This window comes from Cryptotermes secundus, unplaced genomic scaffold, assembly GCF_002891405.2.
Source record: "Cryptotermes secundus unplaced genomic scaffold, Csec_1.0 scaffold883, whole genome shotgun sequence".
Taxonomy (NCBI): Eukaryota; Metazoa; Arthropoda; class Insecta; order Blattodea; family Kalotermitidae; genus Cryptotermes; species Cryptotermes secundus.
The window spans coordinates 386,914-412,660 of NW_019720722.1; the positions used below are offsets into that span (position 1 = coordinate 386,914).

The 25,747-nt window shown below is 36.8% G+C and overlaps 1 protein-coding gene across 4 annotated transcripts; it reads right to left on the reverse strand.

Annotated features, from left to right (window-relative positions):
* Window positions 1-2,180: 2,180 nt before the first annotated feature.
* Window positions 2,181-25,408, reverse strand: LOC111872380 (40-kDa huntingtin-associated protein). 4 transcript variants are annotated; one of them, XM_023866232.2, is made up of 7 exons: window positions 25,312-25,408; window positions 25,143-25,189; window positions 24,817-25,019; window positions 20,344-20,605; window positions 17,964-18,063; window positions 16,097-16,215; window positions 2,181-4,585 (listed from the first exon to the last, which is right to left on the reverse strand). In XM_023866232.2, the coding sequence occupies exons 1-7, from the start codon at window positions 25,377-25,379 to the stop codon at window positions 4,542-4,544; spliced, it is 843 nt and encodes a 280-aa protein (XP_023722000.1). In that variant the 5' UTR covers window positions 25,380-25,408; the 3' UTR covers window positions 2,181-4,541. The 4 variants fall into 4 exon arrangements, with proteins under 4 accessions (XP_023722000.1, XP_023721972.1, XP_023721983.1 ...); XM_023866204.2 differs by lacking the exon at window positions 2,181-4,585 and adding an exon at window positions 8,676-12,779; XM_023866222.2 differs by lacking the exon at window positions 2,181-4,585 and adding an exon at window positions 15,207-15,336.
* Window positions 25,409-25,747: the final 339 nt, after the last annotated feature.

Consider the following 25,747-nt stretch of genomic DNA (forward strand, 5'->3'; position numbering starts at 1 on the left):
CCTATTTGGATCCAGAGCGATCAAGTCCATACTACTTCATCCTGTCTAAGATCCATTTTAATATTATCCACTCACCTACGTCTAGATCTTCCTAGTGAGCGCCTTCCTTCTTGCTTTCTCACCAATATCCTACTAGCATTCCTATTCTCCTCCATTCATGCAACATGTCCTGTCCATGCCATCATCCTTGACTTAATCATTTTAATTATACTTCGTGAAGCATAGAAGTCATGAAGCTCCTCATTATGTAGTTTCCACCAACAACTTGTCAATTCATCTTTCTTAGGTCCAAAAATTCTAAGCACTCTGTTCTCAAACACCCTCAGTCTGTGTTCCTCCTTTACTGTCAGAGACCAAGCTTCACATCCATATAGAACCACAGGCAAAATTATAGTTTTGTATATTCTAATTTTAATGTTTCAGATAGCAGGAGAGAAGGCAAAGTTTCTGGACTGAATTGTAGCAGGCATTACCAAAATTCAATCTCCCCCAAATTTACCCTTGAAACAAGTTTGATTTGTTGCTGTCATTCCCACATATATTTGAACTATGCCACATTTTCAAAGGATCTGTTAGCTATCTTCATGCCATGATTTCGCCTTGCATTCTGGTGATGAGACAGCAACATATGCTTGGTTTTCTCTGTTTACTTGTAGGCCAACTTCCTCAATGCATCAATTAGTTTCTGTGTTTTTCTTTATGGTGTCAATATTATAACCATGTAGATTCACATCATTAGCATAGATCAACAGCTGATATGTCCATTTAATTTTAGTCCCACCTGGTTTTCCTGAACCTTCCTAATGACATATTCTAAAGCAAAGATGAAAAGCAGTGGCAATAAACATCTCCTTGTTTCAGACCATTCTGGATAGGGAAATTAATAGACAAATGTTCACTATATGGACTTTACTATATGTTTCGTTTAAGTATATTTTAATCAGTCTAACCAGTTTCACGATTACCACAAACTCTATGATAATACTGTACAATACTTCCCTCCTAACTGAATCATAGGCTTTCTTGAAGTCTATGAATAGCTGATGTACTTTCTCATTGTATTCCCATTTCTTCTCCGGCTGATGAATACAAAAGAAGTGATCAGTAGTTGATCTGTTATGTCAAAATCCACACTGATGATCCCCAATAATTTCATTTATATATGGACTTAACCTTCAGAGAAGAATTCTGGATACAATTTTGTATGAAGTTGATAGCAGTGATATCCCACAATAATTACTACAGTCAGTTTTATCACCCTTCTTGTGAATTGGTGCAATAATAGAATTCTCCCACTGATCAGGCAATTTTTCCTTATTCCAAAGAGAATTAGCTTGTGGATCTCAGAACGTATGATAATATTTCACCTCCTGTTTGAATCAGTACTGCCAGAATTTGATCACTACCTGGCGATTTATACCTTTTCAATTTTGAAATAGCAATTTCAACCTCAAAATGGGTAGGGTCAGGTACTAACACTTCAGCTCTATGTATTTCTATCTGTCTGACATCACTGACCCTATATATATTCAATGACTGAGAGAAGTAGTTCCTCCACCTATTCAATATGTTGTGGGAATATGCAAAGCAGATCACCATTCTCATCCTTCACTAAGTTACTTCTAGGTTGGTGACTCACATGCTGTACTTCTCTTTTCAAGGTAAAACCAGATAAAATCCATTAAAGTTTCTATTATACCCACATTATTTTGGTGCATTTCATTTCACCTCACATGGGGTGACATAACTTTTCAGTTATGACTAGTAAAGACAACACCACATGCTGTGACAAAAACAGGCAAACCAGGGGCATATGGCAGTCACATCTGAAAAGTAGGCTACAAAAGTGAGGGGCAAGTTGCCGAAACAAAAAACACCCTGGACAGACATACATTTATGAACAAGGGACAACACCCTATGTGAGGAGAAATGAAATACACCAAAATAACATGGGTATAATAGAAAATTTAATGGATTTTATCTGGTTTTACCCTGAAGAGAGAACTAAAGCGTGTGATTTTAACACGGATTAACACAGTGTAACAGTTTTAACATAATTTAATAAAGTATTTGTAACATATCAAGACACCTGAAGATGGTCGTTTGGGGCCAAAAGATGTAGCGTCAAAGTGTATAATGTTAAACTAAAATTAAAATTAGTGAATAAATAAGTGTTGCAATATTGACAGATGATAAATACATGGACGTTAAGTTAAACAATTGCAACAGGATGCTGAAATAGAGACTTATTCCTTTGTACTTCACACTTTTGTCTGGATAGCATTTTCTTACAGACATAGTTGTCAAAGGTGGGTGCATTCTGACCAGAAATTTACGGCTGAATTAAGATTGAAAAACAAATTTGTAATGTGTATGAATGACATCATATTCACAGGGGGGGATAAAAAGAAAGTATAGAGTTAACAAGAAAAAGGAAGGTAAGGAGTTACAAGTTTCAACTAAGGCATGATGAAATACAACAAAAATCCTTTAGTTTGTGAGTTCTTTATAATACCAGAATTATGCACTGCAAAAATAAGTCATAATTTGCATAGATGTTTATTGTCTTCTGACAAGTGATACTGTGTAGTTTGGTAGGTTTCAGAGGAACCTGCTGCCATCTTCAGGGTAGAAGCATAAGCCATATGGAGAAAAATGGTCTGTTGTTTCCACTTCCTTCATTTTGACCTGTCTTTTGTTCTATTTTGGACTTTAATCTTCTTCGCTCTTGTTTCTCTCCATTTCTATTATTTTATCTTATTTTGTTTTCTTCACTCACTTCTCCTTCTTTCCATCTTTCAAGTCTTTTTAAGTCTACAGTTTTCCAGTCAGTTATACCACTCCCACTGGTTCACTTTCAGCCATTCCCTGTATCATGAACCATTTGTCCCCATATGGTTTCCTTTCCTATTGTGAACATGAAGGCAGCCGGTTCTTGCAAAATGTTTGTAGCTACCTATTCAACTATATGGCACCACATCCAAGACAACAATAATATTCAGTTACATAAAAAAGAACTCTTCCCACATGCATACAGAAATTCATCTTAATCAAATAAGATTTTAATATCTTAATGATGTTAACTGTACAAAAAATAAAATACCCCATTAAAGTTTCATACTTTTACATGAAAATATTTTAATATTATGCATATTTAAGATACTAGAAAACTGTATACACAGGACTACAAGTGCCAGTCATACTATGACAATGTAATGAAAACTCATTCTGCTAGAACCATTTATTACTATAACTTTTCCCATCTGTAATTTAATAAAAAAATTGCAGTGTTCAGGAATTAAAGAGGCACAAGACCAATAGAAACAGGTACAGTCCAACCACTTGGCCAACCAGTTTAATCAACTTCATATTTCAATATACTGGAGAAGTTAAATTAATTCCTTTCAAAAGAAAACACTCTTTTCATTTATTCAGTTCATCTAGTGAAAGGTTTAATAATATCCTGCTTACATCTTGTTTTATTAAATTTAAAAATGTAACATTTCATGCATTTGAACATGTTTTTCCAAATTTATATCGACTCTTATATGTATAATTTAATATTTCATGCATATGAACATTATTTTTCCAAATTTACATTCCTTTTTACATGTACAATCTACAGGCCTATCTATACTTGAAAAAATGAGAAACATGCTATATTTAAAAACACCGCTACAATGCTACTTCCTCAAGCAACATAATGCTGCATAAATATTTTTTATTAGGAACGGAGGAAGAAAGATTATCCAGCATATTATTAAATTACTAATTTAAAGGTCTATAGAGATGATGGAAGGGATAGCTCAGTTGCTACAGCAACAGGCTATAGGCTGGACGGGCAGGGACCAATTCCCTGTAGCAGCAAAGATTTTTCTCTTCACAGTGTCCAGTCTGCCACTGAAGCACACCCAGCCTTCCACCCAATGGGTACTGTGAATAAAGTGTCTTGGATGTGAACTGAACGCTCAACTCGATCTAATGCCGAGGTCAACAATGGTGGAGCTATTCCTCCACTCCCTCATATGTTTTTAAGGCATGGTGCTTAATTACATATAGGGATAACATTACTTTTACCTGGGAAGACTGGTAAAGTGACTGCAAGGTCTTGGAGATAGAGCAGGCCAACAGGCCTTATTTTCACTAAATAAAATGATGTGCTACTTTTACTGCAGCAATTTGTATGCTAAATAAGAACTTATGTTACCTACTATACTTATAATTCTTCAAATTCATATGCAAAGGCTATCAAGAACTAGAATTAATAGATGTACAACTTAGATATACATTTATGTGCAGAGGTCATAAATATCGGCACTAAACGGAGAAGTCATGTCCCTGCAGAACCATAAAACAATACCTAAATTTATTCATGGACACTTTTCTTAGTTGTTTTTATACTTAATTCCCAATTTCAGGTGAACAAATAAAGAGAAAATGTTGTCACTCTAGGTTGGGAACAAGTAAACTGTGGTCCATGAGCTGGATCCAGGCTGCACCAATTTTCGCTGACTCCAGCAGTCAGTGTGTGTGAGCTTTGCCTACATGAACTTGTCCTTTTGTTTTGAAATAAAACATGGCCAATCTGAAATGTAATGTTAACCAGTTAACTTCACACAGACTACACCATATAAAGCTGAATGCAGCAGAAGTGGCAACTTTAAGTATGCAAGTAACAGCATCTTCCTGCAAATGCACAATCAGCACCCTTTTGTTATATGAGTTGCCATTCCTTACTGTAAACGGCATCATTTACTCTCCCAGTGCTGTACTCCATGTGCAGTTGATATTTAGTTATCTTTTATCAAAAGTTTGCAGTTAATAATTAACACAGATAACATGGAGACAGGGCCATACTATTACAATGATGTCTGTAAGGTAACAATGAGTTTCCCACCTGTGAGCAGTCAGTTGAGTGCTTCTCTTCAGTGAAATAAGTGATTCAGAATTTGTATCTCTTGAATACAAAAAATATTCTCTTCTTAATAAAAGTGAATAGTTATCCCTGCAAAATGAGTGCAGAAAGCAACAACCAACAGATTAATACAGAGTAAGTAAAGAAACATTTCTTCACATCTGTAAGATCTATCACTGTTTTTCTAATTTGTGGTGTCAGTCTCTGTGTTCAACATTCTCAATCTCAAACGTCCGTTTACTTTAAATCATAAAGGACATTATGCCAATTTATTTTTGGATACAAGAACAATGAAGGCCAAATAGCCAATGTTGAATATGGGAAGGGGGGAATCGTTTTGTACCCCAAAACAAGTTGCAGGAAGCAGCAACTTCAGCAAGCCCTTTAGTGGCATATACTTAAGCAATATATACCGTTTTTGGACACTGATTTTGTGAAACAGTATACAATGGACGTACCTGAAGCACTACACCTAGAAAACAAAACAGCATTTGAAAATATAAGCTAATAAGAAAACTAATCATACATCATATGGAAGTTAAACAATCATGTTCCTGTACTTCTCTACAAAGTTGGATGACAGCACTGATGTGATTCAGCTCAATTACGTATACTCCTCATTACACAAGATGTGAATAACAAGGCTGACAGCTTTACTGACTTACTTTCTACTAAAGTTATAAAGGCACTACAACTGGTGATGATTTTTATGAAAGGCTGTCAGCAACTGTGGAATGACACATTCTGCCATGGAAAAATTAATCTGTGTGATCATACACAGATCAAATATGACAGGTAAATACCTAACCCTCTTGAAAAGAATGCATGTCAGTATACATGAAATGTGTCCTAATTGAAAAATATTGTTCTTTCACTGTATTATTCAGCAGAGGATACTCTGCAAAACTGCCTTAGGTACGAACCATCTAACAAGCACAGTTGTGAAACTTGCGAATGTCATACATGAAACACAGATGGTTCAGGACAGTGTACATATTGATGTACTACATCACTCCACTGTTTGCTGGCTGAGCTCAGGTGAAGTCCTCAAGCAAGTGTAGCACTTACATAAGGAAATACTAATGTTCTTCAATATGAAAGGTAAAGATATAATGTTCCCACAACTGAATGACAAAAATTTTAATACTGACCTGGCATTCTTAGTTGACATTTTAGAACATCAACCCAAATAAAATTGGATTTTTCAAGGAAAAGACCTCTTTATACAAGAGTTGTATACAGCAATTCAGGTTTTCAGAACAAAAGTGCTCCTAAGATCTAAAAGTTTGTGATGATGGTAAATTGTTACAATTAATATGTTGCTGGACATTATCCATCATCTTGTCTGTTCTTAAAAAACCGTCTAGTTTCTTTAAAAACACAACGTTTCAGGAACTGGAATCTGTCCCCGTCTTCAGGTAAAACCTACTAAAGACTACTGAAGACGGGGACAGATTCCAGTTCCCGAAACGTTGTGTTTTTGATAGAAACTAGACGGTTTTTTAAGAACAGACAAGATGATGGATAATGTCCAGCAACATATTAATTGTAAAAGTGCTCCTGTTCTAAAAACAAGTTAAAAGTACACATAAACATATTTTTCTACACTGTGAAGAACACATGTGAAATAAAGTACAGTAACAGTCTTACTACACAAAGAATGCTGTGGTGATTTAAGATTTAAATAAAGTAGAACATGATATTGAACTCCTGACTTGTTCTTTCTGCTTTTATGCTGATAAGGCTCCTGATAATCTTCAGATGGGACTGCCTGACCTGCAGAGTGATAAAGACTACAAGAGAAATTCAATTCTGTGAAGTGTGATGATTTTTTACTGTTGTGTGATACACAATAAAGCAGTTTTTAAGACCATGAAATGAAGATGTTATCAGTTTTTGCATCTACATAAAACTGCAAACTAACATTTTCTTTCTTAAGGTTCAGCAAATCAGATTTAAGAGTACTGATGATAGATGAATATTTTACTGCAGTTTTATGCATTGGAAAGTCAACATTTTCATCACGTAGTGGAAAAATTGACCTAAACTGTCAGCAGCACCATTCCCATTAATCTGATGCATAGATATAATAAATCATATAATTTTGCCAGTTATCTATTTTTGTTGATTGAGGATACTCAAGAACACACATTTCCACATTGAACAAACATTTTCTTTCTTAGGGTTCAGCAAATCAGATTTAAGAGTTCTGATGACAGATGAATATTTTACTGCAGTATTGTGCATTGCAAAGTCAAAATTTTCATTGAATAGTGGAAAACTTGACATAAAGTGTAAGCAGCACAATTTCATTTAATTTGGCACATACTAATAACAAATTATATAATTTGGATAGTTATCCACTTTGGTTTATTCTGAGGATAGTTAAGAACATATATTTCTAAACTGGCATATTATAACTTCTTTCCAGCTCAACAAAACATATTTATGTCTCATTTGGCCCTTGAACAAAAAAGTTTTCCCAAATACTTTAACTGTATCAGTACAAAAAAAAAAGGATTATAAGGGAGGAAAAATGAAAGAAAATTATATACTGCAAATTCATAGTTTGGTTCCGTCAAAACAATGTATGTATAGATATACTGAATGTTAAAGGTTTATGAGTAAAACATGTTTCAGCCTTTCAGCCATTGTCAGGTTTTGTCATGCACCTTTGACTTATCTGTTCTTTTCCCTGCATTGGCTAATGTTTACATATGGGTGTATTCTGTTATGTACATATTAGTGCAATGCATTTGTACTCATCTTAATTGAAAACACTGAAATACTGAACTATTAAAATGTCAAATATGCTTATAATATTTCTTATTAGTTAAGATGCATTAATTGTAGTCAATGAATATAAAATGGTGTAGTTCACATGTCATGTAGTACTGCAGGCTGGCCTTGTGTTAGTATATCTATGTGTAGACTGTGCTGACAGAAGCAAACAAGAAATATGACACGATACAATGCTATGATCCAATATTTATAACATTGCAAATATTCAAAACAAAGAAAAAGCTATGTGGCAAGTTTAAAACTAAAGTGGGAAAACTCTATTGAATATAGAAAATACTGAATTAAAATAAAGCATACAGTTCAAAGTTCATGTGATATAGCCAATATAATTCAATGCCTGTTTTACAGAAACAGTGGAGAAATTTAGAATCCAACACTGAGGAGTCAACCTTGTATTTGAAAAATGGCATGTGCCCCTGTCCAAACAGATAATGCATGCTTTTGGAGTGTTACTTGCACAAGCAGCAGCTGAGACACAGAATAGATCTTAGTCAATCAGTAGGTCACTGCAAGAACAGATTATTCAGTACAGTATAATCCCATTACATATGTGTAGATTACCTGGCTTGCAGCTCATCTATTTGCCTTTTGCAGGCATGTTCACAAACTGGAGTCCCTATTAAATTAACCTAATCTGTCTGTCCATCTGTTCATCTGAATGCATGAAACAACTCAAGAACTACTGGATGGATTTTCATGAAATCTGATACCAATACTTTTATGAAAAAAATGTCAAGTCACTTGAATTTCCATTTATATCAAACAATCTCAATGACCACTTCACACATAGACCCATAAGTTTCTGTGTGTATCTCAAGCATATCTTGCCACATATTTGTTGGGGCAAAAAATGTTTTGAACATAAATTGCAGACACAACTAAATGCACATTTTATATTCAATACAGTTTTCTTAAGTATTATGGTTTTGAGGATATTAAAAGAATTGGACATAATGCATAATTTCAGAACTCCTATATTAAACAACCATGAATATCTCTGATTATTTATGTTCTTTCATTACTCACACAACTTTTCCCATTCTTTAGCATGAATAACTGGCAGTATACTGTAGCTCAGTGATACATTACAACCAGCTTTGTGTTATGGAATCATTATGCTGTCTTAAAGTTGTGCTGTCAAGACACGTTCATTAAAGGATTAAACCTTTAATGTTTAAGAGTAGTAGTTTAAAAATGGAATGCTCAAAATGGAGAAGCATAAGTATGAAAGCAGTTTTCATACTATTTAAATATTTGTCAACAAATCTTTTAGAATAAATTTGCAGTTATTTTGTTTTAAAATATGAATACTTTTCAAAACAATCTGTTAAATCAATCTGCATTCATGCTGTACATCTAAAAGACTTATTACTCATCAGAATGGTTGAAAATTATATTGCATAGTAGTTTTCAAAATACTGCACTAAGATGCCGAATTTCTATTTCATATACTTCAAATAACTCCAAATGTGTTACAACTCCTTGCAATCAGATTTTCAATATTTTTAACTTAAAACTGTTAGGCACATATAAAATAGAGCAAGTAAGACATCTATAATGTTATTCACATTCCAAAATCCCTTTGTTTGGAGTTCAGGTAACAATGATATACAAATGTTGAAAATGTAGAAGCATGTATCCACTTTTTCATGGAGTTTTATTCATTATTGTGTGTTTAACTTTCTCCGTGAAGAACGCCAATATCAATTTCAAAATTACTTCAATTAAAGAAAGCCAATCTTTACAAATTGCTAAAATCAGTTATAGCCAATACCACTCCTCTTCTACCATGTCAGATAATTACAGAATAAGAAAGGTACTTAAGGTTGAACTCACCCAAAAAGTTGTGTTATCCAGAGAAAATGTAAAACTTCTACCTTCATAAATGAAATAGAAAGGTGAATGTAACTGGGCAAACTTATTAACTAGAATGTCTGATGCTAAAAAGAAACACATTTCAATTGGGATAAGCAAATTTCTTTACACAATGTACCTTAAGAGCTTCTGATAAAATCATGAGACAGAAACTCCAAAGTTGTACATGTATGTGTATTGTCTAATAAGTAATTCCCAAGGTTCCTGCAAAATGTTAGTAAGTACCAACCACATTCCACCATGTCATATGCCAGAAGACCATAATCTAAATCTTCACTGCTGTGAAAACCTTAAATCCCATATGGTGAATAGCGGTGCTCAAATTAGGATGGTATAACAGCCAACTTCTATACTTCTATTCAGTAAAACCCAAGTCATGCCACATTCCCTCTGTATGTATGAAAGCTTCTTACCAGCTAACCTCACATCTTGCCAACTATTTTTTATCTTTGATACACATTTCATACATAAATTCCACAATCTAGTAAGAGAACCACGGGCTTCTATTAACACCTAAATGTGAGAGTCTATGCATTGGTTGAAATCATGACTGCCTTGCTGTTTTGATCTGAATCAGTCACAAAACTGGAATGAATTATACATGTAGATTTAAATATGTTACGACTAGCAGGATCCTGTCTGTTAAGAAGTTCTGTATTACTTTTTCGATTCCATTACTACAGACTTGGAATTCAAGAAACATGTACTTTCTCTTCCATTTCCAGCAATTTCACATTAAATACAATTTCAACTATTCAAGATCTCTTCTAGCCACTTCAAAAGTGAAAAAAGTAACATGTCAGCAAGATCCTAAAAGGAATACTACAATGTATTTCCCACAAGATGAATCTTATCCCTACATTACATAGACAATTCCAGAAACCCAATAAAAAATGAGTGGACAGGTGTATTCCAATTCCTAAATAATTCTTAATTGTTGTTTTTCCAAAATGTAAATCAAAGGCATAGAAAAATTCTATTATCAAAAGCCACTACCTAATCATTACAGAATTTTTCAATTGACCTAATCCTTCTAGCCACATTATGGTCCTGGGGTCAACTCAGCCTCTAACAGAAATGAGCACAAGGAATCTTCCTAGGGGTAAGGGTGGCCAGCACGTAAGACTGAGAACATCACTGCCATCGGTAAGCTGAATGTCTAGAAAATGTGGGATCATCGACAACTCATAACCCTATTGGCCTCCATGGTCTGTTACAGGGATAGCTTTACCTTTTTTTTAATACCTACTTAACCACACTCCTAAGTTAAGTTAAGCTAATATAACCAAACCAAATGTAATCTAACCTGATATCTAACAGGACACAAAATAAAACCATGAAAATTAATCCCTAACTATGAAAACCTAAGCTAATATTACCTTAATGTAAAATATACTTGAGGATATCTTGCTGACAGCTTGCTTTTTCTGTGCTGCATGTGAAAAAAAAAAAAGCCTGTATCTTGCATTTACATTATTGACTGTGGAAATAACTGGAGTAAAACGTACATCCACACGGTTCAAACTGTTTATTCAGTTCTTAAGATAATGGTGAGAAAGCAGTATTCATAAAATGTCTGCTTTCTTTATAAAGATTTACTGCTTGTTTTTCATGCTAAATGTGTCTGTAAAACAAAAAACACTGGAGTCAAAAAATAAATGTTGTAAAGCGTGATTACTTAAAAGAGGCACCCAGAATCACATTAATTTTCTAAATGAACTACATTGTTCAGCACTAAATGACTGGCATAATGATTTGCCTATACATTCAGATATGTAATTATTGCCATTAATATTTCCAACAGTTCAGAAAGAGGGTAGTGTGTCTGGAATGGGGTCCATTCAGGCTCGTGAGGATAACTGAGGAACTATTTCAAGGAAACAGTTGCTCCAGTCTAGAAAACCAAAATTAACGGCAATGGAGATTTGTTGCGCTGACCACGCGATACCCTCTATATACAAAAGTCTTTGTGGAAGCTTTGGAAGACACAGTAACACCAGAAGTAGTAACAGAGCTACAGTGTTCAATGACCACATTTTCAGACATTGCAGGGTAAGAGGCAGTGTTCCAATTTTGCATCTTCTACAAGTTAAGATAAACATTTTTGATATGAATGTAATTATAGGATTTACATGTAATAAATTATCAGCTACATATATTTCCTAATGAATTCCATTTTGTTACAGTTCTCTAAATCAGAAAATAAGTGAAAAGAAATGTTAAATAAATTGGAAATTTTACACATACTGATTAGAAGCTTCTAATGATAAACATATACTAATCCTGCCATCAACACAAAGTGCATAATATTACAGTAATCTCACAGTTATTGAGTACCCAAGGATCCATTCCCATCCAACCAGCAAAAATTTCAAAGAAAATTTACCATTTTGTAAAGTTATTCAAATGCAAATTTGTTATGTGCACAAGTTCTCCTGCCACATGGTATTTCTCTCATTCACTACTATCATTTACAAATTGCCAGTAAACGGCTTCAGGCAGGAGGTTCCTCCAACCCACTGGGAATTATCTATGAAACTATAGTGTGTCAGATCCAAGAAGACCATAATCAATCTAGCCTAAAGCTTTGAATCGGGCATCAACACACCGTTTTGAAAGAAGAACCTTCTTCCTGTTTGTGTGTACTGTCACACTGGCAAAATACTGAACACACATATTTGCGCTCAGATAATCATTTATGTAGAGCACCAGTGAAAAAGTGGCTTGTGACATATAGCCACAACTCCAATACAGGCTCATCACACACACGTGCGCGTGTACCCCCTCCCGTGTGTGTGTGTGTGTGTGTGTAAAAATTTATAGTAATTTTGGTTATTAGGCCATAACTGATATGAAACCAGATACAGGTTAAGTCAGCATCAGCACCAGCCGTGTATATGACACAACATCCTGAAGAGAAAGGAAATACAGATACATGCTACATACATTTTCAATGTGGAAAAGTTGAACAGGGCTTCAGTATTATCTCCATGCATTCACTATTGCACTTTTCACTTTGTTCCATTGCTCATTTTTCTGACAAGAGTCCGTAGTAAATCTTTTTGTTCTGATGTTAAATGACACCACAGTTCAGCTTCAAGATTGCACAGAGATTCCATATCATGTGACTGACATGCCATAACTAGAGACTGAAGGAGGAGGAACTGGTCTTCTGTCAGGAAGCTCACTGCAAAGGTTAACAATAATCATGTATTTTATTAAGTATTACATCTTGATCAGAATATAACAGTACCACTATGTAATCTATTTATCATTAAAACTCAAAACACCAAAGAAAAATCTGTAATACAATTTTTTTGCTCTTTAATCTCTTAGCACTATCTGATGTATTTACTGCAAAATTAAAAATTATTACATAAGAAAACACAAGCAAGAAAAGTCTACAGAATATTTTAGAATTCAGCTGATAAAGGATCATTCTGTATACAGTAATGTGGTGGAACATAACACTTCTCTGATAACATGGTGCTTCATCCTATTAACCACATTTTATTAGAAGAATCTGGACAAGATGGGAGGAGGTTGAACTATGTGAAAGGGTAATGTCTGCTTGAATGACAAAAGGAGGTACATGTATTATGTCAAAAGTGTCAAGTTGTCCTCTGTTTTAAGGACATAAAAGCAAGCTGACTTACTAAGGTAGTGTAAATCACTACTCACACTCAGACATATGAAGATTTGCCTACAACATGTGAACTGTATAACACAGATATCTGAGTCTATACATGAATGTTTTGGTGAATTCAAAGCCCCATCTCAGCCATCCGGAAATTATTAAATTTCACTTGAATCCCCTGGCTCTCTGAAGTTACTGATTATCTCTGAAATCCCAATTGTTTCAGACACGAACAATTTCTATAAAAAGGACTTCTTTTCTCAGCAGGGGACATAATTTTTGCCTTGGTCCCACAACTGTAATAAAATATGTCCAATACTCTGTGACACAAGATATTAAAACTAATTATTCTTATGAGAACTGTGAGCACTTCAGATAATAAAACCTACAAAATGAAATACAAGCATCTGGTACAGGTACCATGAAATTAATAGTTACTGCCAACTTCTTGATAACTTGCACTTACAGGAATTGTGAGTGCCCAGATGCAGTTCAAACCCAGGCAACTATTTCAGCATGTTCTAAATATACTGTTTAAAATTATGTGGAACAATTTTATTCTGTTTCAACTTAAATATTATATGAACACACCCTTCAAAATGGTGTTTGATCCATCATAACTGGTCCAGCAGCTACATGGAAATAATAAACTTTGCAACCACAGCACACTAACCCACAGACTGACTCCTGACAGTAATGTGGATCTTTGCAATAGTAACTATTGTGAGACAGCATAGTGATGATCTTCTGAAATTACTGTAAGCATCTGGGACTCCAGTAGGTATACCACACAATGCAGAAACATACTTTTCAAGTTTAGTCACACATAAACTTAGCTGTATCATGAATGTGAATTCATAAAATTGCTCTGTGTCCCCAGATAATTTATATCATATCATGTGTTTTGGAAGTTTAGAAAAGAAAGTTAAGAACCAAGAGAATAGTGCCATACATGCTCAACTGGTCGCCCTACAGTGTTGTGTATACAGTCATTCTGCCTATGCTCTAGACTTGGTTGGCGGGGTCTATGTGATCAGGAGCAACAGAGATAGCAATATTAAGACAGAGACGGTGAATGCTGGCCAGCAATATGAAAGAGTGGAACGTGAACAATGCTGTGTCACAAACAGTGCATGCTAACAAAAACTTCATCATTTTCGAGAGGCTGTGAACACATGTAAATTGAATGTGTCTTACATAAGGGAAAATTCATGCTTATACTGTATAAAGTTTAAATAAATGTACAAGTATATACCTATACTCTGAATCTGCAGTTACATATCTTAAGAGCGAATGCAGTATTTATTCTGATCATAATTGGTAGTGCATGTGATGGTAACAAAAAAACATATCAATGTCACTAATAGCAAATTTTTCTGTAATTCATGACTCTCACACAGTGTGTATGCATGCATGTGTGTGTGTCAGGGAGGGATGTTGAGGGGAGAGAAACACACTGCTTGCAACAACATGGCAGTAGTTTACTGCAAGATTGTAGAGGCAAAAGTGGTGGATTTTCTTTCATATGTAGTGCTATCTTTAACTGAAGCATTAATGTTTGTCAGGAGTATATTGCTTGAAGGTAATTCTCCCTCCAAATAGCATAATGTGTTAACTTCATTCACAACTAAATGTTCATAGAGACTGTAAAATTCAGCACAAACATCACTGAACCTACAAAAGAAAGATCTAATTCTCCAAGCCTGTCACAGTCCTTGCCAGACTTGTCTGGCAGATTCACATTACTGCAGAAATGTAGGTATCTCAATATGTGGAAGGACTGTTTACTTTTCATTATGTTCTTGTAAAATGGTATACGGAACTGTTCAAGTGGGGACCTGTAATCTTTCACTGCATCACATATTGGATGTTCTGTTTGTATTACTGTAACTAAAAAGACACAATCGCCTGCAAAATGATGACAGGAAGCCAAGGGCATCTGCTATCACCACAAAGTATATCTAAATCAAATACTGGTTGTAGCATTCCTTTCCATTTGCCGTAAAAAGTTTGATCACTTCCATGATGACCAGAAAGACAGTAACTGATGTGTAGAATCTGTGTCACATGGACTGCCTCTTGCATCCACAACTGACCAAGAACTCCTCTGGAAGGACACACACCACCAGAATTTAAGGGTATTGTGTTATCTACCAAATTTTATCTCACCTTCACCTCTTAATTATTGTTAAAACTCAATGCTACTGAATCTTCATCAAGCTCACTTTCACTGTCAGGTGAGAGTGCTTCAAATAACTTTATGAAGTGAGCTCCTGTTCATATATCTTTTTAGTCTTAAAAATTTGTGCCATGAGCAGAGAATAACATATTCTACTGGCAGTAATACAGTCTGTACATCATCCTTGCACACATGCATAATAAGATTATGCAGATCAATGTCCATGTTCACCCTCATAGGGTTGACATTTACAAATAACTCGCAGCAAAAAAGCATAATGGAAGTCTGTATGCAGCAGTCGACATCATTCAAAAATAAAGGTGTATTTTAGCATTGTGATATAGCAACACTCAGCCAGTTGGACCAGTCACACAACAAGCATGACATAAATGTTAAACAATCAATAAGGCTCAATCATGAGGAATATACAGCCCATATTAATTGTTATTGTTTTGAAAACAGAAAACCATACTAAATTCAATGAAACATATATTTAAACTGGGGGGGGGGGAGAAAATTTGTACCTTTCCCACAGCATTCTAGAGCATAATTCTGACAGCAGTTTCAATGCTTTTGTGCGGATGGTAATACAAACCTTCCCTACTATGGGTACCAAACTCAAACCTTTGTAAAAGCTAATAAAGAAATTACTTTCAATGACAGCTGAAAGAACTTTGATTTCAGTTACCTGGCACACTTCCATCCTCACCCCAGGCATACTTCTCTAACACTTGGGCTAGATTTGGAGGCAGGCGTTGTGCTGTAGGTTGCAAAATTAACAGGAGTAGCACCCGTGTTATTTCACACCTTGAAAAGAGAATTCACTTTCACACAAATTCTGTTAACTGTTCATATTACTACACAACTTCATGGCTATTGTGTCTCAAATCAACAAAGATATGAAAGGCCAAAACTGAATTCTATCGTTCTGCTGTGCTAGTTTTTTAAGAGAATGATATGAAAGTAAAGTAATAGCCTTCTCGATTCAAAAAAGGAATAATTATATTTTCCCACAGAAGAAAAGCAACAACAGCTTAAGAGTGCTACTGACAAACAGTATTTAAAGAGTTGACATTTTCCAAGTCAGTCCACAGAGTCATTTGGGTTCTAATGCCATGTACCATTAGAACTTTCCAACCCATACTTCTGTTTCTTTACATTGTTGACAAGTGCATGTTTGGCACAAATTTTCTATCGTGTTTTTACTGCGATTTTATTCTTTCCTCCCACTGACAGAACCGGTTGTCGGTTGTTCATAGGTTGTTTCTAGAGATCAAGGTTTGTCCAGTGATTGAGACTAGCTCTTTCTAAGGGGCCCAACTGAGTAGGTTAAACCTTCCCTATACACCTGAAGACGGAGACAGATCCAGTCTCCGAAACGTTGTGGTTTTTTGTCTTTTTATATACCGGACGATGGGTGAAGTCCAAAATAAGCCAAAAGAAGTACAACTTTCCAACTGTTCAGGAAAAACCCACTGCCCCTACCTTCAGGGCAGAAATGGCAAGATTAGGGGGTACAGATTCAATGCCACACAGCATCACAACCCAAAAGATTGTATACAGACCTCCATTATTTATTAAACAATATGAAAGAATAAATAATATAAAATTCTAGGGGAAGAAGTCACATGTCATGTACTGGATTTTAGTTCACATTCCTGAACATGGAACTCAAAGACTGTCATCACTTTCAACCCCAAAAGCATGGAGACAATAAATACGTATTTAGTGAATGCAAGGGTCACATTCTGGCATTGGATTTTTTTCTATTGACCTAACCCTTCTGGCCGCACTAGGCCCTGGGGTTTGCTCAGCCTCTTAACAGAAATGAGTACCAGGAATTAATTAAATGATTTTCCTGAGGAGTGAAGCGTGGCCAGCACATAAGGCTGACAACCTTACCGCCATCTTTGAGCCAAATGTCAAGGTAATGTGGGGCCCTTAACGTCTCACAACCCTATGGGCCTTCACGGCCTGTTACAGGAATAGCTTTACTTTTTTTTTTTTTACTAAGGGTCACATTCTGTAACCTAAGCATCTACAAAACAAACAAGGATTAAGAAACTTGGAAAAGGCTGTTTCCATTTATTTTTACAATAAAAGTAGTTGTTTTCATATGACTGACTTGCATAAATGATGCAAATAATGCCATACACGAACTGAATTAACTACACTGAAAGTGAGAAGTGCTGGGAATTGTTGGATGTGTGCTTAATGTGCTTGATGCTGCTGTGAGATTGAAGCACTTGGCCAGATATCCTGGCAACTATATTTATCACACATAATGAGATTTTTTCCACATATACAAAACAGTTATGCGAGGTAATTAGTGTACAGTCAGAACTCCACTGCGAAAATATTTGCAAGAATGAAGTATAAATACCATTAGAGGAATGGTTCAGTGTGCTATCAAATAGATGGACCAGCATTTCATTATAGAAATTAGGATGCTTTCCTACAGTGTTGAATACTCAGTTTCAGCAAAGCAGTTCATGAGTCTGCAGTGAAATACAAATGCATATGTTTAACAAGATAAGGAAGTGTGTACTGCATACCTGTGCATGATATCACAGTAAACACCTAAGAGTGGCTTCCCAGCATATTCCAAAACTGACACCATCTCATTAAATACAGATAGTGCCCCATCATAGTCACCTGAAACAGTGCATATTCTGATTTCTCTATGCATTCCACCAATCCAATGAGGTTAGAAATTTTGTTTCCACAGATTTATATGACAAATTTCTGGTCAAGACTGTTGTACACCAACTAACAATTATGCAACAAAATAAATATAGCTTATTGTGAAGTACAATGGAAATCTGCTAGCACATGGCCATCTACTGGCTTGGCACTTTTAAAAGGAACCTCCATATGCTATTGAACCTCTTGCAGAGGTACTGGAGCCACCAGGAAAAATGTCATATATATTAAGAATATGGTGTTGCTTACGTCCATTTGTATAGCAATGGGAAAGAGAAGCAGGTACACAGGGATCTACAATGAAAAGCTGTAAAAATGCACCTACTCACTTTGCCATGTCTGTTCTGTTTATCAATCCATCAGTCCACAAGTAATTCAACACCTGATAAGTAGATTATATGAAATTTGATATTTTGGAGTTTTACCATCCCCTGTTCCCAGATAATAAAGTTAAATAGATAGAACCACTTAAAAACTTAAGTCATGAATGACAAATTCATCTTCATCATGCCCTTGTGCATGAGACATTTATTCAGTACAAATATTCTTTTACCAGAGTTCAGACACACTTGATGCCACAATGCAGCCTTCAGGAAAGTTAAATGCAACACAACAACAAATATGTCATCAGTGCATAACAGATCATAGGAATTTAGGATATGGCATATACACACTCTCAGGCACAACTGTGACAGTAATTTGAATGATGACAATTCTCCTAAGTCAAAAAAGTGAATATTTTGGGCCCTGATATTCGAAGCAGGAATATCAGAAGAAAACTGTGTACAGGACGATGGATTCAAAAGTTGCTTTCAAGAACAGCAAACTGCCTGCAGACGGAGAGTATGCATCATCCATCGTACAGCCCTGATCTCACCCCAAGTGACTACCACTTGTTTGGGTTATAGCAAAACATAAAAATGTTAAAGTTAATCTACCGACCACACAACACGTTTTTTATTTACTGCCACACTACATGTTTCGACCTCAGGAGGTCATCATCAGGTGTACGAACACAATTTCACAATCACACNAAGGTCATGAAACCACACTAGGGCATAACTCCAGGCAAAGGGCACACAAGTTCTTTAAGGATGGCTTCAATAAACTGGTGTATCAGTGGAATAAATGTCTCAATGCCTAGGACAATTATGCTGAAAAGTGGCTTTAGTGTGGACTACAACCTTGGATGTGTTGTTTTTTATGTGATGAGAGAAATAAATTTATGACACTAACTTTCCAATCTGCTGCTGTATTTGAGTAAATATGATACTTCCTTGATGGGAGATGCATACTTTCAGGGCCAACCTCTAAAGTGATTTGTTGAAAGAACTAAGTCAGTCCCTCTCACTGTTAATATTATTTTTCAGGTTGTTATTTCCTTTGATATAGCATAAGACCACTTGTAATCTGACCGCATGATGTCACAGTTTTCAAATAACCACTGCTATAAAAGAGGAGATAGAAATATCTGTAATCAGAGACTGGTGACAATATCATGACATATCCAAACACAATTACAACTTGACTGCTGCAGAAAACAGAGAAGAGAAGGAAAAGTATGAATATATTTTATGGATAAGATACAACTGTAGTTTGAAACATATTATATTTCAATGTAACACAGGTAGGGGCATGCAGTAGTGTATTTGGTTGAGGCACTATGCTGCAAGCTGGAAGGTTGCGAGATCAAATCCCAATGAGGCGGATCTTTTCAATTTACCTAGCCCTTCCAGCCACACTATGGCCCTGGGGTAGACTCAGCCTCCAACAGAAATGAGTACCAGGACAATCTTGGAATGTTCTTGGGGGTAAAGGGTGGCCAGGCTGTAAGGCCGACAACCTTACCGCCATCTGTGAGCCAACTGTCTAGAAAACGTGGGAGTCTCAACCTCTCACAACTCTATGGGCGTCCATGGCCTGTTACAGGGATAACTTTACTTTTTTACCTAGAGGCGTGAATAACCATGCTGCTGAAGCACCTCTAAACCCATTATTACTACTTAATGCAACACTTACTTCTCCTTTTAACATTAAAGTTAAAGACATTACAAAAATGAATGTTATTCAGGAAGATCATTTTTCCATAGGCCTCAATGAAAGTGACTGTGATAAACTGTCAAGACAGACTTCACCCAAACATTGTAAAAAAACCTTTATTACATATGGCAAAAGCACCATAATTGAGTGTGAGATAAGTGATGAGAAGTAGTTCTAACTAATGATTCTGACCTAGTTCAATTTTGCAGGTTGCTAACAGACCCAAACTGTTCAGCTGCTCAAGGGGGCTGTTCTGCTGCAGATCTGCTGCATGTCTGTACTGTGCTGCTGCCTCTGCTATCCTGTCCAAGTCTACCCTCAGTGCCTGCCCCAATTCTAGGGCAAGTCCTGCAGCCAGTGGACACTGGGACTGGTGGGTCCCACCCAGTGGCTGGTCTTGGGTATGCTGGTGTTGCCACCGGCTGGCAGCATGTGAAAAAGAGCTGATTGCTGCCTGCAACAAATCAAACAGACAAAGAATACAATGAATAAATTTAAATAAATGACTGCATTTCTGTGCAATTTGGTGGTATGTGACTTGTACTATTTTGAAGCAAAATTTATTATAACTCATTTTGGTTGCCAACTGTATCCAAATTGTGAAATATGCCAAAATTCCACTAAAAGTGGGGAACAATTCAGTTCTAGTAAGTAGTGCAGGCCATAAAACAAAGTGAGAAAATGTGACACCAGATGGAGAAAATGATTAGATGCATTACTGACACTTCTTCATGCCCTGTCTCTCAATATTTCTGACATGACAGACTGAATAACAAAGCATACTTCAAGAATGTGAGATGGAAACAGCTAGAAGCTATAGGGAAATGCTGTGCAAGTAAAGACAATACTTATAGAATAAAACAATGGGTTAAGAGGAAATGTACAATCATTGCCAATAAGCACAGAAAAAGGAAAAAAACTGGCAAACCAATCTACACGAATCCCGGTCAAATGGTGGCATATTTATTATATATATATATTATATTTCATGTTTATATTATATTTATTTTGCAGAACTTATAGCAGTGACAATGAAGATAGTAAGTAGTCCTCAATAAATATTCTGACTGAACAAAATTGTACAGAAGTGTCATACCTGACCATATAACGGATATACTCTAATGAAATCGGTGAGCTATGGATCAAGATTATGGAAAATGTGGTGCAACCAGTATCCAGACATAGAATTCAATCAGAAAAGAGGAAATTATATATGTTTTGTAATGTGTTTGGGGTTCCATGACAAATAATTGTGGATTTTGCATTACATAAAGCTGTTTTATTGGATAACTCGTTTACAGTCTGAACTAAATCACTCCAAAATAATGTCTTCCAGATGATGCGACCTGACTAGTCCACTGTCGCTGAACTGACCTCTGATCTGGTCTTCCCTTTGGTCTGCTCACTGTTCCAGTCTTCTCTGCTCTCACTTCTCTCTCTCTGATCTCAATTCTGACCTCTCTTGGTCTGTTACAACCGACAGTTGGACAGACTAGAAGACATCTTGTTCAAGGATCCCGTTTCATGTGTTAGCTAGTGTATCCATTGCAGCAGGAACTCCACTAGTTAGCTAGTGTATATGTTGCTGTGGGAACTTCACTAGTTTTGGGTTTTCACTTGCATGGTAACAACTCTTACATATGCATTATTGCTTCAACCTGTTTCATTGTCACCCCAACAACGCTACAGAACCGTGGATACCTAGCCATTGCCTAACAGTAGGCATCTGCTTTGACTCAGATACACTAGGTGGAACCAGCTGTTGTGTTAACCTTGAGTGTCTTGTGACGTTAATAGCTTGCATCACGTGACCAGTATCACTCCTAACAAAATGGCTGACAACGATATGTCATTTCGCCAGCATGCTGTCATGGAATTTCTTGTGAATGAGGAAATCCCTGCTGCAGAATTTCACCAGAGACTTCAGCGTGCTTATGGAAGTGTGTGAATGGCTGCAAGCAGTGTTCGAAGATGGGTGAAACATTTTAAAGATGAGCCTCGGAGCGGTCATCCTCGAACAGCCTCAACTGAATGCAACAAGGAAAGAGTGGATGAGATCATTCAAGATGACAGGCGTGTGACTGTGGACACAATAGCCCGAAAACTTGGAATAGGGAAGAGTGCAGTACAGGAGATGATTGAAAGCTTGTGCTATAGGAAAGTTTGTGCTCATTGGGTCCTGCTGTTATTGACCGAAGACCACAAAGGTCAGCAAAAAGCCATCACCTCAGAACTGCTGCAGAGATATCGACACGAAGGCGATGATTTTTTGCTCTGTATTGTGACGGGTGACAAAAGCTGGTTTCACCATTTTGATCCTGAAATGGAACGGCAGAGTATGGATTTGCATTCTCGATCAAAAAAGAAGGCAAAGACAGTGTCATCAGCTGTGAAGGTGATGGGCACAGTCTTCTGGGATGCAGAGGGGTTTATTCTGGCAGAGTTCCTGGACAAACCATCAATGCTACTCGTTATGTCCAGACAGAGCACAAGCTCCGTCGTGCATTGCGCGATAAACGTCCAGGATGAAACATCATCATCCTGCATGACAATGCTTGCCCCCATGCCACTCGCCTCACTTTGGAAGCAATTGCAAAGATGGGGTGGGAAGTTCTTCCACACCCCTCCTATAGCCCTGATCTAGCACCATCTGACTACCATCTTTTCAGATTTGTGAAGGATCAGCTGCGTGGACGTTTTGAGACAAGGGAGGCAATTCAGAAAGCAGTGCATCAGTGTCTTCGGATGGCTGGAACGGAATTTTACAGAAGGGGAATTTTCAAACTCCCAGAACGCTGGGAGAAATGTGTACAAAGAAGTGGCGATTATGTGGAAAAATAAAGAAAGGTCTGTAGATTGAGATGTTGTATTTGGTTTGTTAATAATAAAGCATGATACTTTACAAAAAACTGTTGCTCATGACTTTCAGTACGACCCTCGTAGCTTTTAGGTGGTATGCCACAACACACACACACATATAATGTGGCATATAGACCCATTGTAAAATAAGAGGTGTGCAAACAGTCAACAGTACAACAGCTGTTGATAGGGTACACCTTTGGGGACATGTTTCCATGGCAAAAAAGAACACGCAATAATGGAAGCATCCCTGTGCTCGGTTAATTAAGCATTATGACATGCGGACCTGTGACAGAGTGGATGTATAGTTCCACATACTTGATCTGAGCACAAGATGGAGGTGAGCGGTCAGCTTCATATCCCGGCCACTTAGCCCCCAGGGAAAGAGACTATGGTACCCACTGAATACGAGGCTGGGTGGGCCCCAGAACTAGTCTGGGCACTGAAGAGATAAAAAAATCTCACCCCTGCAGGGAATCAAATGCTAGCAATCCAGTCCATAGCCCATGGCTGTACTTACTGAGCTATTGCCACTAAATAGAAAATTATGTCTTTAAAGGTAAAGCTATCCCTGTAACAGGCCAAGGAGGCCCATCAGGTTGTGAGGTGTCAAGACTCCCACATTTTCTAGACAGCTGGCCCACAGATGGCGATGAGGCTGTCAGCCTTATGTACTGACCACCCTTTTTCAACAGGAAGATTCCTGGTACTCATTTCTATTAGAGACTGAGTTGATTAGGTCAATTGAAAAATCCAATGACCTCATCGGCAATCCAACCTGCAAAGTTTCAGCTTGTAGCATAATTCTTCACTATATTTATCTAACTTCTAAATATATCAAACTAAATTTCTAACTAGCTATTATACAAAAGATATTTGACAATTACCAAAGCTGATCATTGTTATTAATGTGACTATTATATTTTATTATTTTAGCACAAAAATTTATAATTCTATTACTCTACTGCATATATACATATGTGTAACGTAGGGGGAAGAAGGAATATTTATATTCACAGAGATAACAGACTTCAACTGCACTGTTATAACAGTCAAAATGAAGAGGAAGATGAAACACAACAGGAATGATATCACGGGACAAGGTGTCTCGGATCCCCAGGCATAAAGCGGCCAGAGCATGAAGCTGAAAACTCACCTCCAAATAGTGCTGAGGTCAAGAAAATATGGATCTGTACATCCACTTCCCCATTCACCTTAATAGCATAGTGCTTATTTAGTTAAGCAGAGGGACAACTTTACCTTCAGGTATATTGCAGTGGTGATGATGTCCTCCAATATGACCACACATATATTTTACATCGTCCACACTTCTATGAATTGTTCTGATTATATTGTGAGAGTACAATATTCCTTGCTATAGTGTGTGTGGGTACAGAGGGTAAGATCCATAATTTGCTGTACAAAAGTATGATTCTGTTTACTCTAATATGACTTTTCTAAGAAGGTATAAATGTAAGTAATCTACTGGTCTGGGCCAGCAGCATTGGTGAAACATACCTCTGAAACGTACCTTAAATTTCACATATTTTTGTCATGGGCCAAATATACATATCAGGGATTCCAAAATCAGATAAATAGCAGTTTAACATATAATTGGGATATTTAAGCTGTCCCCTGAAACCTGCACTATATCAAGGGTTAACTACAACATTTATCACTAATTCGTTCCTCATTGAGTTAACATATCATACAGAATTCAACACTGACCTGAGGGGGTCGATCCTAGCCTTACTTTTATTTCAAGTAAACAGGAAATATTTCTGATGCAAAACATATTCATATTACCTGCACATGTTCACCTCCAGGACTTGGACAACCTAGGTCTTTCGCACTAATTTCTGCTGTCAAAAATTGTCTTCCCGCACGAACTACGTCCCATGCTTCGCCAGAACCATTTCCTAAGGAACTTTCACACCTGGCAGCTGCCACCCAACACAACCCTGCGTACTGTGGTAGTTCCTCACGCTCACACTGAAGGGCAAGTTTTCCTGCATAATATACACACCACATTAAAAATATCCATGTTATAAACAAAACTAAATTTTCAAACCAAAGACTTCCCTAGTCCACCAAACCACGAATCAAACAAAAAACAAACAAAACAAACTCACCAAACTGGTCACTCGCTTCAGTTACATTTGGTTTTCTAAGAAATCGCCTGAAACACAAAAATTACTTTTAATCCCTACTTTCATTTGACATATGACAACTTCTTCAACACAACCTCAAACCTTCACGACACCATTCAACTACATAATAATACTAGTCTTCTTTACGTACTTCTTCAATTTATTCGAAATTGCTCGATATTGTCCTAGAAAGTCGTTGCCACTACCACTGTCTGCCATTCTATTTCCTCCTGCCCTCTGTCAAGAACGTCAAGAACTGACACTCTCATTTTATTGGTTAGCAACATGGCCGCCATGATACCACGATGCAATGCTTCTGCCATCTCTACGCATTCACCCCTAACAAAATACAAAATGGCAGCCAGATCCGACAGCACAAACGATAAGAAGGCGTGCTAACATATCACCTTTTGGTTGCTCCTCGCTCCCCCCTTCCCAGAGAGCCTTTTTTTTTTTTTGGAGGAATAGCAATAAATAATTTTGCAACCAGATCTCTTGCACTGCTGAGGTTCTTACACCCCCTTTTTTAAATCAGTTCAGTATCACTTCACCCATATCTTTTGAAGAGGGATATGAGTGAAGTGATA

Excerpts from the sequence above, each read along its gene's own strand:
- LOC111872380 (XM_023866204.2), bottom strand. The coding sequence starts at position 25,379 with ATGGCAGACAGTGGTAGTGGCAACGACTTTCTAGGACAATATCGAGCA. Across the intron at positions 25,020-25,142 it reads TGAAGCGAGTGACCAGTTTG|GAAAACTTGCCCTTCAGTGT; the intron begins GTGAGTTTGTTT and ends TATATTATGCAG. Across the intron at positions 20,606-24,816 it reads CTGGAGGTGAACATGTGCAG|GCAGCAATCAGCTCTTTTTC; the intron begins GTAATATGAATA and ends GATTTGTTGCAG.